At 36.5% G+C, this 16,098-nt stretch overlaps 1 protein-coding gene across 1 annotated transcript in view; it reads right to left on the reverse strand.

Annotated features, from left to right (window-relative positions):
• Positions 1–16,098, reverse strand: part of LOC115223997 (inhibitor of Bruton tyrosine kinase) — a 51,116-nt gene that overhangs the window by 24,728 nt on the left and 10,290 nt on the right. The window contains exons 6-13 of the mRNA XM_029794779.2: positions 13,350–13,435; positions 12,183–12,376; positions 10,223–10,394; positions 9,501–9,642; positions 8,348–8,519; positions 7,759–7,924; positions 4,161–4,266; positions 2,788–3,137 (exon numbers count right to left, since the gene is read on the reverse strand). Of these exons, the coding sequence (XP_029650639.1) occupies positions 2,788–3,137; positions 4,161–4,266; positions 7,759–7,924; positions 8,348–8,519; positions 9,501–9,642; positions 10,223–10,394; positions 12,183–12,376; positions 13,350–13,435 (1,388 nt within the window). The remainder of the gene's footprint in view (positions 1–2,787; positions 3,138–4,160; positions 4,267–7,758; positions 7,925–8,347; positions 8,520–9,500; positions 9,643–10,222; positions 10,395–12,182; positions 12,377–13,349; positions 13,436–16,098) is intronic.

Below are 16,098 nucleotides of genomic sequence, written 5' to 3' on the forward strand. Positions count from 1 at the left end.
TTCTAGTTGTGTTGGCTTACAAACAGAATATATAGAATATAAAAGCAACAAACAGAAAGGATCCTATACTATTTCACACATAATTAGGATGAGCCAACAAAAGAACCTTATGTGTCTGCTTCAGCTGCATGAAATAGTAAACAAATGCCCATAAAATCTTACCCTACTATCTTATAAAAGGAAGCACGTCTTGAATAATGATGTCCTTATTAAAATATACCTAAAGTAAAAAAAAATAAAAATCGCAATAGGATGGCTACCGTTGGGATGGCTTCAATCTGGATCTGCTTGATCAGTTTGGATCGGGGACTAAACAACAACAACAACAACAACAACAACGACAAGTACTACTACTACTACTACACTACTACTACTACTACTACTACCACCACTAATACTACCACCATCACCACCACCACCACCACTACCACCACTACTACTACTACTACTACTACAGTAAAAAGGCTTTGACAGAATCAAGAGCATGGCAGTCAAGCTGTCTGGTGGAAATTAATTACTTTCATTTATACTCTGAGTTCAATTCCTGCCAAGATTAGATTTTCTTTTCATCCTTCCAGAGTCAATGACACAAAGTGCCAATCAAGTAATGTGGAGAATTAATGGTGAGGACTGATTTAATTGACTACATCTTGTCCACCCATTCAGAAATTCCTGGTGTTGGATCATCATCATCATCATCATCATTGCCACCACTGCTGCTGCTACCACTGCCACCACCATCATCAACATCTTCATTATTACCTTAATGTCCAATTTCCATGCTTGCATGAGTCAAAATTTATTTGAAGCAGATTTTCTGTGATTGGATGCCCTTCCTGTCACCAACCTTCATCTGTTTCCAAGCAATGTAATATTTCCCCATGGTCAGACATGGTCTCACAGAATACTGGAAATGACTGTCACTGCTTGTATGATAGTGATGATCATTTACAAGTCACAAGCAAACATACACACACACACAAACAAATCCCAGGTATGGAAGCAAGTCTTGGAATCAAAGGGCCTTAAAGTTAACATAGCAAAGATCAAAGTTGTAGTTATCAAGAAAACAGATAAGACTCTTTCCATCAATTAAATGGCCCTGCTCAATAGATATGAAAGGTGTTGGAAGAAATTCCATTCCATGCACCCAATGCAAGCAATGGACACAAAACTAGTCTTTGTATGTGGCAGATGTATAGGAATAATAAACACTATGGACACATGAGGATTAGATTTTCTACAATGCCCAGGAGGTTCACTAGAGGTTGAAGATAGTTTCTGTTACTAGGTGTGCAAATTAGCAGTGGAGGAGGATGTTTTGAAAGTATAGTTGCAAGAATAAGAATAGAATAGAGCAAGTCCAGAGAACCTCAGTTGGCAACAAAAGCAGATTGTATAATGCTTGTGTATGAATGTCTGTGCTGCATGGTAGTAAGGTGTGGGTCCTGAATGTGAAGACTGGCAAAGAATGAAGCTAGTATGCTCCAACAGATGTGTAACATCACTATGCTTGTACAACAAAGTGCAAATGTGCTGCAAGAAAAGTTAGGAATCAGGTGTAGTACACAAGAGAGAAGACTATGATGGTTTGGTCATGTGGATGAGGACAACTGTATAAAGAAGTGCTGATTGCTGAAAGTAGATGGAACCTGTGAAAGAGGGAGACCCAGGAAGACAGGGGATGAAGGAGTGAAAGCTGATCAGAAGATGTTGAACCTCACAGAAGAGGAGACAAGAGATCGAGATTTCTGACAATATGAAATTCTTGAGAAGACCCAACCACCACAATGAAATTGAGTTCTAGAAGTGTAGTATATTATGTCCTTCCCACCCACACATTACATTAATTCACCCCACCCAACGAACCAAACTATATCCCATGATGCTCTGTGCTTATCCCCACTGTTCTTGCAGCCCAATGCAGCTTTGTCATTTCTCTCTTTTTCCTCCCCAGTTGTATTATTGGGATCCTGCCACTCCCTGTACACCCATGTTCACTACTCATTGCATTCCCCTTCCTCTCCCCTCTATCTACTACTCTCTTTTCATGAACCCCCTGCTCATTCCCCCTGTCCAATCCTCTCTACCTCTACACTTATATTCACGTTCCTGTACCTTGAAGGCATGCCCTGGTACACTTTCACCTCTATCTTCTCCCTCTCTCTCACCCCTCTCACTGGGATAGCCATATATCTCCTCTACAGCAACACATTTGTTTCTGTCCTTGTATCAATTGTTCTCATCACCTCTTTCAATATTACTCCCCATCTCAGTTGATGGATCTTTGTCTTGTAAGTTATTAAGTGACCTCACCAGCATTGGTATCATATAAAATGCACCAACTACACTCTGTAAAAATGGTTGGCACTAGGAAGAGCATCCAGCCATAGAAACCATAGCAAAGCAGACAGTGGAGCTTCACAACTCCTGTCAAACTGTCCAACCAATGCCAGCTAGGAAGACAGATGTTAAATAATAATGATGATGATAATAATACAAGTTTCTTTCAGTTTCTGCTTTCCAAATCCACTTATATGGCTTTGGTTGGCTTGGGGCTATTGTAGAAGGTACTTTCCCAAGGTTCCATGCAGTGGAACTGAACCCAGAACCATGTTGTTGAGAAGTAAACTTTTTACCACACAGCTACGCCACCACCTAAAATATTAGTAATTAACATTTAATTGTCTTTGCACATTGACTTTGAAGAGATAATTTTAAAATGACAGAAATTCAAAAATAAAAAGAAAACTGAAGTAAAATTAAAATATAAATTACTTAACAAACCTTTGAACGAGTTCATTAAGTTCAAGCTTTTTTGCCAGATGCACAAGGAGTTCAATAGGGTCAGTGGATTCAGTTTGTATCATTTGATTGTCTCTACAGAACCGACACTGGCTCACATGTATGTGAGGCTCCACACTCCAAATAAACTGCTTGCCAACGGTTAACAAATCACAGGTATTTGTATAAACGAACTGCAAAATCTGGTTGATGAGATCAGGGTGAATGTAAGGAATCGATATCAGTTGAACATCATCTATTTGTTTTGGAGAATTGATCAGTATTAAGGCTTGGAAGTACTTTGAGTTGTGTGCTAAAATGTAACGGTGAGCAAACCACGATTTGCATCCTGACTGGAAAAGAAAAAGAAAGAGAAAGTAAATAAATGTGTCTGTAGATTACTAGCTGTTATTTTTTTGAGTCAAATTCATATACCTGCTTCATATCAGGTGCAAATAAGACCACCAAAAACTGCAAAATGAAAGGAGTTCAAAAGAATAATTGCACTGTATTCCAGTTTTAGGCAAAATGGTCTGTTTGAAAAATATATTTCAATGTCCACCCAAAGCCAAAACAAGTAGCAATAAGCCTGCAACTTCTTCTGGAGGGCATTGGGTGGAAGCACAAAGGATAGGTGTCCCACCCTGTAGTGGATCCAGGAGAAAACAACCATTAATGGTTGGGGATTGGGAAGTTACAACCCTTACAGATAAAGAGCAGGAGATAATGGAGGAGACCAAATAGCTAGAAATAGTCAGTGGCCCCTCTACCATAAACTTAGATGAAGGATGGAAACTTCACTATTCAGGTGTAATGCCAGCTATGCCTGCACAGGTGAGAATGTAGATATTCACAAGTCCCCACCTTGCTGGCTGTCAGGTTGTGTTATCTGTTTGAATCTTTAACTACAGTATAATGGTGAGTTGACCACACGTTCTGACTTATCACCACTATCATCATCATGAATGTCAGTTTTCCACGGTGGCACGTAAAAAGCACCATCCGATCGGGGCCGTTTGCCAGCCTCGTCTGGCACGTAAAAAGCACCTACTACACTCATGGAGTGGTTGGCGTTAGGAAGGGCATCCAGCTGTAGAAACACTGCCAGATCAGACTGGGCCTGGTGCAGCCTTCTGGCTTCCCAGACCCCAGTTGAACCGTCCAAGCCATGCTAGCATGGAAAGCAGACGTTAAACGATGATGATGATATATATATATATATATATATATATAATATTATAATATAAACACACACACACACGCATATATATATATATATATATATATATATATACACACACACACACACATATATATATATATATATATATCTGTTTTGAAAAAAAAAAAAGAAAGAATTAAAAAAGGAGAGAAACCTTGATTTGTACATCATGTATTAGAGACATGTCATCACTATCATCCAGTAGTTCTCTGAAGGAGGAGATCATTCTAGAATTTCTCTGAGCTGTGTAATCTTTTAAACTGAAATAAACCAAGAAAACATGAAAAAACTTTTTTTTTATATTTAATATGTAGGTGAATGAGCCTGACAACTAATAAAATCTGCCAGATGCAGTTACATCTTGTATCTGTCATCTAATAATGTCTGCCAGTTGCAGTTATACCTTGAAAGATAAGAACGATAAAAAGTGATAGGGCATACTTGAACAGTACTACAGTACAAAGGGATGAGAAATGGATTTTATTTTGTTGTTGACTTTCAGCATTCCAAGGAAAGATTTTTCGCCAAAATGATGTGGAGGCACAAACATAGCAGCGGGATTAAGATGTAAGCTTTGCAACCTTGAGGTTCCAGGTGTAATTCCAGTCAAGTTCCATGGATAATTGTCTTCTAAAGTAGCCGCAGAGTGGCCAAATGACTTGTTGAATGATGAATGATATCACACAGCTGGATACTAAGTGGTAGTCCATCATGTGTGCATGCATGTGAGCACGTGTGCACATATACTTATGCCAATGTATATCAGGTTAAGAGGGTACTCAAAAAGACTACATACATAAATACTCCTAATCGATCAACCAGTTGATATAGCAGTCAGTGCATGCAATGTTAAACAATTGTATAGTAATCTAAATAACTAGGCGCAGGTGTGGCTATGTGGTAAGAAGCTTACTTCCCAACCACATAGTTCCGGGTTCAGTCCCACTGCATAGCACTCTGAGTAAGTGTTTTCTACTATAGCCTTGGGCCAACCAAGGCCTTGTGAGTGGATTTGGTTGATGAAAACTGAAAAAGCCCATCATATATATACATATAGATATATGTATGTATGTGTGTGTGCATGTTTTTGCGCTTGTTTGTCCCCTCCCCCATTACTGCTTGACAACTAGTGTTGGTGTGTTTACATCCCTGTAACTTAGCATATCAGCAAAGGAGACTGAAAATAAGACCTGGGGTTGATTCATTCAACTAAAACCCTTCAAGGTGGTGCTCCAGCATGGCTGCAGTCAAACGTCTGAAATAAGTAAAAGAATAAAAGGATGCTAAGGAAACACATGTAGCAAAAATCTGTGCTGTCCATTCTAGTTCCCTTATGATGTGTGTATATATATATATATATACTTTAGATTCAAATGAATATGGTACTTAAGTTAGCTGCACCAGAATTTTGTATGGTGTTATCCATATAAACTCATGGGGTGATTATAATCAAAATAAGCAATAAGAATATCTTCAGTAATTTGGTACGATCGTTTCACGCTACATCATTTTATTAAACATTTTAAGTATTACAGCAGTTTTAAAATGTTGAGCATTCATCAACCATTTATAGAGGTTTTCCATTAATACATATTTTCATATTAATTGATAACATTATAGAGAGGGTAGGTATATAGACAGAGATGTCGATTTGAATTTTAAGAACATTAAGGTAGTAGAGTTTACCTTCTGACTGAAGAATATTCTTTAAGTTATTTTGAACTGCTAGAAGGTGGGGAGGTATATTCGGTTGAATGGAGATAAAAGAGATTTTTTATTTATAGAAATAGGGGTGAAATAAATGTCAAAAGTTATTCCTAAAGAAATTAAAGTAGAGAGGGGGTTATAATGCCCTAGAAGCTGTTTACTGCTATTTGGCAAATAGATTTTGTATCAAGAAAACTAGATCAATGCTAGATGGTCACAATGACCACCTATATACCAAAAAGTTATAGAGAATACATAATAAATGATAGATTTTTCTCAAAAATTAATAAATATTAATTTATAATTTCTCCTTTAATCCAATGTATCAAAATAATCAACACCTACTAGCTAAGTATAAAGCTAATCTGTATAAGTATAAAAGAATCTCTGTATTCTCTATAACTTTTTGGTATATACTTAGTATATAACTTAGTGATTCAATAAATAGAGATTGATGAAATAACTACAAGAATGAGATACATGCAGGAATCAACACGAAAGACCAAAATTCTTGAAGATGGTACCCTGATAAACTGCATCCATTACAAATTGGAAGGTGATGAGAAGGCCACCCTACCATAGAAAACATGCCAAAAATGGAACATAGAAGTGAGATATATTCTCTGACCTATCTTGGAAGCCATTAACTTTAACTAAGAAGTGACTTGGTTCATAACAACCAGTCCAATCCATGCCAGCATGGAAAAAAGATATAGATGATTATGGTGGTGGTGGCAGTGGTGGTTGTGATGGTGGTGCTGGTGATTAGTGATTATCATTTATTGTTTACTTGTCTCAGTCATTGGAGTGTGGCCATGCTGGGGCACCACTTTAAAGAGTTTTAATGAAAAGAATCAACCCCAGGACTTATTTTTTTTCTTTTAAGCCTGGGACTTATTCCATCAGTCTCTCATGCTGAACTGCTAAGTTATGGGGACATAAACAAACCAACACTAGTTATAGTAGGGGACAACCACAAAGATATATACATTTATGTACATACATACAGATATATATATATATATATATATATATATATATATATATACATAACAAGCTTCTTTCAGTTTCCATCTTCTAAATCTACTCTCAAGGCATTGGTAGGTCTAGGACAATAGTAAAAGGCACTTGCCCATAGTGCCATGCAGTGGGATTGAACCTGAAACCACATGGCTTGGAAAGTAAACTTTTTACTACACACCCATGGTTGTGCATATTAGAGACTATATTTTCTAAGTTAGAATATTTTCTTAAGCAAAAAACATGAAATTTACTGGGGGAGAGTTGATAATGGGAAATGGGTAGTGTTCACACCTTTCCCAAGGATAAAGAAAATGATCCCAGCTATGAACTAATATTGATTTTTTTTTGTGATATTGCATCATGTGATATATAAAAAATATTATTAGCCTTTGGTTTCCTTAGTTGTATTACACATCAAAATTCACATTTATTCATAATGTTCAAGCCTATACTTGTTACCTGGTATTGAAGTCATGGCCATTACTCAGGAGTTAATTGGGAATGTTACAAGGCTTTCAAATATGATGTCTTCAATTCTCAGAGTAATCATCGATTAATTGTCTGCTGAATGCTATTGTTTTTGCAAGCTGAACATTCCTGAATTAATTCTGAGATTCTGGTTGTGCCAGTGGCCTTATGAATCAAAAAGACTATTCAAAGTTGCCATACACACTACTCATGTTTTTTTTTTGTTTTTTTTGCCTAAAAATGGAATTTAGACAAAAATGGTGCTGAAAGACCTGGCTAAAAATGACCCCAAAATGCATTTAATTATAACCAGAGGATTGCAATCAAAGGCAAGGCATGTAACTGCTTGTTTTAGTCTGCCTGGCTTGAAACAAGTTTCACTTTTACTTAACAACACAGTAACTGGTGGTAGGAGTGGTGCCCAGCTGTAAAAACAAATTGCTCCCACAATGTGCAAATTTCTTAACTTAATAAATATGTACAAGTAATTCTTCTATCACCATCATGGCTGAAAGAAAAAATGCTAAGGCATAAAAAGAAGGGTTAATAGAAACCTTGCAAAAGGATCAGCTTGGGTTACAACAAAGTTCTTCTCATCATGGCTTATGGCAAGATGTGTAGCTCGATGGACGTAAGGAAGGCGCTTCATGTGAAGGTGTTCAATCATGACTTTCTTCAGGGAACTGCCTTTGGATGGAACGCGAGTCTCCTTCAGAGGAGCTGCAAAAATTATATGTAGAAGTATTGATAGAAATATTGTTAGATATGACAAAACATTGGTAGATATCATAATAGCAATATAGATATAAGTATTGGTAGAGACTTGGTAGAATATTGGTAGAACACTGAATATTGGATGAAGTTATTTGAAAGATGTTCTGGTAAAAATATTGGCATAAATCATGTGAGAAATGTTTGATAGACAATAGAGTAGAAATATTTTGCATATATAATAGAAATATTTTCTTCCACCTCCTCCACCAGTCCCACAAATGCTCCTCCTCATATCAATGCAGAAACACAAAATAGTGGTCAGGTGCATGAGCAGTGTTCAATGCCAACCTGCAAAAGAATCACAAGATCAGGCAGAAGAGTGAAAACACTAGAGTGCTACAAAAACTTGCATCAAATAACAGTACTCACATTTTTCTTTGGAAGTCACTTGTGCTTTTTTCCACTTGCCAATATAAGTTTCTCCTTTAGTTGTGACAACACCAATATTGCACTTACTCAAACATATATCCATCACATTGAAATCACACAAACCAAACCGACAGTATTTTATGATGGGACTATTAGACCACCAGATACAAACCTGAAAAGCAGAGAAAAGGGGGAAAAAAATCATGTTGTTGTCATCATCAATGTTACATAACAGTAGTTGCTTTATATAGAAATAGAAAACAAATCTCTCAGCTCACACCTAATTGTCTTCAATATAGGATGTATTCATCATATAATATAGTTATATACATGACCAAAAAGATGAGATGGGCATGACTGGAGCACATTAGTTCATATGTTTGCTCAGTCAGGGTGGACTCAGAAACAACACTGACAAAATAGAGGTGATCTTCAAGGTTGCCTCAATTTGTTAGAAACAACAGCCAAGTCTACTTTCTGTCTCACTTTCAATTAGGTTGGATACTGTAGTCTATGATATCCTATTATCTGAAACAGATGGGATGATCATGGCGAGAACATCTTTTCATCATAATATATTTGATCATGGCTGACCCAGGGTTAAACAATAACAAGACATGCTCAAGTGTCATGTTTGCCATATATCTAATTTTAGCAAAAGGTCTCAAATTTGAGGAGAGGGGCAGCTAATTTTATAAACTCTAGCACTTCACTGTCCCTTTCTGGGATAATAAAAGATAAAATGAACCTCAGAGGGATATGAACTCAGAACATAAAGAGCTTTAACTAAAGGCTTTAAAGCATTTAAGTTTATTTCACAAGCATATAGTTTGCGGCTGAATCCTATAGCATGACACTTTGAGTATGTGTTTCTAGTCATAGTGTTGGACTGACCAATACCTTGTGGTTGTAGAAAAGAAGACATTAAAAGGATGATAGTGATGTTAATATGTGTGCATGTATTTGTTTTTATACAGCTTAATTAAGCAGTATTGTTTGTAACCTAGCAGTTTGACAAACAGATATTCATAAAATAAGTACCTGATTTTAAATAATACTAGGGTTGATATGATCATGTAAACCCTTCAAAAGTGCAACGACTGAATTAGGTGAAAGAGTTGAAGAAGAATAAAAAAGAAATAAAATGTTTTACCCTTTTTTGACTTTTACAAAATATTAGAATAACAAGGTGAGAATTTGGAAACAAACTGGAATTGGATGAAGATGAGGATATATTTAAATGTTCCAAGTTCAGGGTTCCTCCAGTCAAAGTGATTCTTGTGGCAAGGTTCAAACTATAATATAACAGAAGCACAGAATTACTGGTTGATGTGAAAATGGTGATGAAACAAGTGGCAATAGTACAGTGACATGTGACAATAATGGCAATAGTAAAGGTGGTGAGCTTGCAGAATCATTAACATACAGGGTAAAATGCTTAGCGGCATTCCACCCATCTTTATGTTCTGAGTTCAAATTCTGCCAAAGCCAACTTTGCCTTTCAATCTTTTGGGGCCAATAATATAAGTACCAGCTAAACACTGGGTTCAGCCTCTATGTGGTTGCTCAAATTGCTAGAAATAGCAGATAAATTCCTTTGAATCAGAGCACTACTGCCACTAAAAGAGAACCCATTGAACAATGGAATCCAAGTTAAAATGGTCACAGCTGGAATGCTTTTGTAAGTAGGTATTCCATTCAGCATAGATGACCAATCATTAAGAAGATTCAGTACAACAACAACAGCAGCTGCAACAACGACACCACCACCACCACCAACAACAACAACAACAGCAGCAGCAGCAGCAGCAAATAATAATAATAATAATAATAATAATAATAATAATAACATCAAAGTGATGTATAATCACTTACTCTGATGTGATTTTCCGAGACAGGAATTCATGGAAAACATAAACATGCCCATTTTTAGAGAGGCAGACAGTTGCAGCATCAGAACTTTCAACACACTTGACTGTTTGGTCAAGTTTTACTAGATCAAGTAGTAGATAGAGTTGCTTCTGATAATGTTCTCCTTTCATTGGACCTGTCATGGAAAAAAATTGGAAAATGCAATTAGATTTGGTGTGTTTTGTCAGGCCTCAAAAATGAGAAGAGTAGACATAGAACTGATGGAGAATGGGGTATTGGTATGTTGTACCAATAGTGCTTCCTGTTGACTCAATACGACAAAAGAAAAATATATATATATAGCACTCAGAGGAGACACAATGAGATTTGCTATTTTGCTGGACCTCCAAGACAAGAGGACATAGAACTTAGAGGTGGTCAGTGGTCATAGGCTATGACTCATTACAAAAACAATGAAAATTTTGCTGAGCCTCTTGGTCAAGAGGATGCAGAATCAATGTTTTTCCAGGCCAGACACAAAAACAGTAAACTAGGAAGACACAATGTGGTCTGAAGGTTTTAAAGACCTCAAAGATAAGACAACACAGAATTGAAGAAAGCAGAGTGATAACATACTACACCAAATAATGTTTTACCTGTTCACCTGACACTGAACAGAAATGGTTATTTACTGGACATAGTTGTGTGGTGATTGGCTCAACTTGATCCTCACATACTCACTAAGCAAGCACAGCTTGGTCTTCACTTATAAACTGGTCACAACTTGGCACTCACTTATAAGATAGGAACAACCTGGTACTTAGTTTTGTGCTGAGCTCAACTCTGTACTTAAGTTTTACCTTTATATTTTTACTGGTGCATTTATACTCCTGCAACTGCTTTAGCGTCACTGTATCTACACCCTATCTATACCATTTTGTCTATGCCATTGCATGTATACAATGCACAGAGTGTCTCCAGTTAAAACAGAAAGCAAAACAAAAATAACAGAAAAGAAAACTTGCCTAAATGTCTTTTGATAAAATATACCCAACTGTACCCCATTAAGATTTACCCCAAATATTACTTTTTATTGAAACAAAGCCATTGTTTTCATAACAAAACTTATCCAGTTGTAATGTGTTAAAACATGGCAAATTGTATCTCATTAAAATCGACACAGCTATTTTAATTATTCACCACATCCATTAAAACTTACCAAATTGTCACCCCATCAATTGTTTATCATTAGAAATTAACTAATTGCCTCTCCCGCCATTGAAAGTCACTCAGTTAATACCCATTAAAATAGTCAATTGTTCCCCATTAAAATCAAAATACAAGCATACCTCAACTTACATCAACATGTCAGTTTCAAACACATGTTATTTTTTAAAGAAATTAATAGAAAAAAATAAACTTCCATTTCAGTCAATTTATTCGACCTTAAATCAATCTCTGCAAACATATTTAACCCTTTAGCATTCAAACTGGCCATATCCGGCCAAAATATTTAACCTGTTTTATGTTGAAGCTGACCAGATCCAGCTTCTCACCTCAATCCTACAATGACATTCTAAAACCAAACAATCACTTCATTGAAATCTCAAAGCTATGAGATAATGCATGATTAATTCAAAACAATATAAATAAACAAACACTATATTTAACAGAGTAATCTGAATACTTAAAGCATATATACTTAAAAAAACACTCAGAATCCAAAACTGAGGTGGAAAATCAAGTAAAATACATATGAAAATATGTACAAATTATTCATTCAAACAGATATAAGCTAATTCTTTTAAATGTACTTTTGTGTTACATTATTTTTTAAGGTTAGACACATGTCTTGGAACCAATTGCTGATTTAAGTTGAGGGATGCTTGTACTTACATCTGCCTTTTGCTCCACCATTATTAAAACAGTCAACTTCTCCATCAATCTATCAAAACTTAGTCAATTGTCCTCTTTTCAAACTTACCTAACTGTCCTCCATTGAAACCAACAGCATAGATAGCATCATGGGTGTAGACAACAGTGTGGTACTGGCCTGTACAGGCTCCTATCACACGAGAGGTTTTCAAACAAACAAGTGTAGGAATAAGGCAATTTGCTGGCACAGGTTTTTGCCCCAGCTGGAAATGTTCATTTGAACCACAAGTATGTACTTTGCCTCTGTGAACAGAAACAAAAGTAAATATTGTAAGCATCTCAATGTCACTACCAATTCCAAATAAATCAATAACACAAATTTCCACATCATTTAGCGTACTGTAGTTCCATAATGATTCTCCCTCTTCAGTACAATGAAGTCTTTCTTTGAATGAAATCTTTTCAATGAAGTACATCCTATTAAGACTAAATCATGTTCACAGTTGTTCCCCATAGTAGCTGAAACATTCAAAATAATATCAGTTATTGACATTTTGGTCACTTCCTTGAAGTGAAATCCCAGGGTTGTACTTGTGGACCCAACTTTTGTCTCTAGTGTTGATGCTTGACATAATGATGGGTCATTAGCAGTACACTGACAGACATCTTGACAGACTTTGACTCGATGTTTCAGACAAAATCGCAAACTACAGCACACATGTGATCATAAAAATACCAATTTCACAACTTGTGATGTAAACACAACGATGTTACTTGGTACACAGCCTCATGAAGGTCACTGCTAGCTCTCACTGCACATGCAACTGTGTGCTGCCATCTGTTCGCATCCTACAGAACTAGTCTGGGAACTTTTTGATATATATATTGCTGAGTCCCCCTTCTGCTACCACCATTCTTCCAGTCCTCAGAGAAGATGTTGATATACTCATCTCTTTTTCAAACAAATAGCATTGACAAATATATCAATTGAGCCATCTGCCATACTAGTAGCTTAATTGCCTACTGCTATACATAGCAGTTATGCTATTGGTTGGTGAAGGAGATGAGCCTGTTTTCTCAGAGGAACAATCAACAAATAGTGAAATGTCCATTAGGAAGTTCCCATGCTATTTTGACTGCACACTAAAAACAAAGAATAAATGTGTGTACATCATTATATAGCTGTTTAAACATAGACACCCACAGGTACACGTGTTGGGGGGGGGGGAGGGTAGTGGTAAGTGAGAGTACTGAAATAAATGTGGAAAGAGCTAACCTTTCAGTTATCATCACCGTATGATTGACAGAAGCTGCAATGGCACTATATTTCTCTGCCTTTGAAGAATTCACCAGTTGAGGAGTCTGAAAACAAAGAATGTAATATTAATAAATATTTAGAGAATCTTACCAAAGCAGAAGCTGTAGTACAGCCTACCCTGTCCTCTTAGCCAAATGAGGTGGTTTGACAGGTTCAGACAAATTCCCCTCCACTTCAAAGCTCCATGCAAATGTAATTATAATGAAGCATTTATTTTAATTTTATTGTTTTTTGAAAATTAGGTGACAAATGGTAGATCCGTTTTAAAAATTGAAAACTCCATCAACTGAAACCCTGGCTACACCCATGCTGTTGTAGTAGAAGTGATGGTGATATTGTCAGCTGCTGTCTTCATAGAGTAGATATTTTCATCTTCCAAACAAAATGTATGACCCGTCTGCCCATCTATGTCAGTTGTCACAAAAGAGGGTAAAGGGTAAAGACCTCCTTCAGTCATGAATGACCATGGGGTTGCACCTAGAAAAGTTACCCTCAGAGGCTCAAGTTCGGGCAAGGTTGTTTAAGGAAGACCAGCAGTCACCCATGCATACCGATCTCCCCTCTCTGCACCTCTGATGTTATCCAAAGGAAAGGCAAACGCTGAAACACTTAGGCACCAGTGATATTGCAACTCATTTCTACAGCTGAGAGAACTGGAGCAACATGAAATGAAGTATCTTGCTCAAGAACACACCACACAGCCAGGTCCAAGAATCAAACTCACAACCTCATGATTATGAGCCTAATGCTCTAACCACTGAGCCATGCTCCTTCATGTCAGAAAAGAACTATACTTACAACTTGTGCTGACTTCAACATACTTAACCCTTTAGCATTTAAACTGGCCATGTCCGGCCAAAAATATTCTACCTGTTTTATGTTCAAACTGGCCAGATCTGGTCTCTCACACCAACCTTACAATATCGTTTTAAAAATTAACAGCTACCTCATCAAAATCTTATAGCTACAAGATAATGCATGATTAGTTCAAAACAAAGTGGATGTAAAAGCATTAATTTTGGTAGAATAATGCGAACACTAAAGGGTTAAATAATCTCTCTAAAATATATGCAAACTATATAGATATATTCCCAATTGATTGACATATTTTGTTCAGCAGCAGATTTTTTTTATTCTCCTTTGGTTTACAACATTATCAGACTGAACTTTAGTTCAATGACTACTCCAATTAACTGTGAATATTTACTGTTTTTGATGATATTTATAATGTCATTCATATATAGTATGAAAAGTAGTGGGCCCAACACAGTCCCTTAGGGGACACCATTGTTGACTTCTGTTGAGTTTCAGTAGAATACAATCATAACATGTCAGGTTCTGGTTATCAGGAAATACTTAATTCATACTGGTTGGAATTTAGGGGATTTTTGGTCTCCAGGAAGTCAGTTATTCCTAATGTAACCACCATCTCATTTACTTTAATTATGTGAGGGAGATCAGGTGACAGCTAACTGCAACTCTCTTATTTTCCTTTTTGGAGACTGGAGCAACAAATTTGTAAGAAAATATTTGGGTTTATAGCCTGTATCTAGCAAATTTCCTCCAAAGATCAGCCAGGGAGATGCAGGTTGCTGTTGGCATTGTCAGGAGACTAGCAGAGAATTTATCAGGGCCCACTGCTGAGTAAAATTTATTTATTGCTGCTATAATGTCTGGGATGCTGACATTTATGTTGAAGATATCTTGAAGGTGGTAGGAAGGATATCTTAATGCTGTAGGAAGAGTACATTAATATATCACCACTACAAGTTATAATATCAAATTACCAGTGACTAATATACACTTAAATTTCATTAAATAGGAACTAATACTTGTAATAAACTATCATTATAGACCTTGCTATGTTTAAAGCTAATTAAACTGTTCAAAAGACAATAAAATTACAAGTATTAACACTTACATGTTTAATCAGACATGCGGTTCCCTCATCAAGAATTTGAAGGGCAAACTAAATATTGATGACATAGTGCGTAATTACCCCTTTCTCAATTGTCTCTCTCTCTCCATATATATATATATATATATATATATATATATGTATGTATAAACAGCCAAGCACAATGTGATACTATAAAGGAAAAATTAAATTGTCACTAAGTGTGACTTAGGATGCCACAGCATCTACATTGCTAAAAATAAGAGTTAAAATACTCTTAATGCTGTAGGAAGAGCAAATAGTGTATACACACATACTACATACACAATATATATATATATATCTACATACAATATATGTATTAACATTCAATTATATACATATGTATATACATGATAGATTCTCCCATCGAAGACAATGTATGAGCGTTCAGCTTGGTAAACGACCTGCACAAATGATTTGTTTATAGTGATCAAATGTTTGTGTCGCACATGAGCTCACTCTCGCAATCAAATCAACATTGTCTGAATGGGTGCACAGTGCACCATGCGTCAGGCGTCAAAGTGATTGCAGAGCAACGTGGGATGAAGTGTTTTGTTCAAGAACACAACACACCACCCAGTCTAGGAATTGAAATCACGATCTTGTGATGGTGAGAGCAACACCCCAACCACTAAGCCATGAATCCTCACACACATACGCATACACACACATATAGGTAATTCCATGGTTCTGGGATCAGTCTCACAGTGAGGTATCTTAGGCGTCTTCTACTCTAGCCCCAGGCTGATCAAATCCTCAAATGGATTT

The sequence above is a fragment of the Octopus sinensis genome, linkage group LG24, assembly GCF_006345805.1.
Source record: "Octopus sinensis linkage group LG24, ASM634580v1, whole genome shotgun sequence".
Classification (NCBI taxonomy): Eukaryota; Metazoa; Mollusca; class Cephalopoda; order Octopoda; family Octopodidae; genus Octopus; species Octopus sinensis.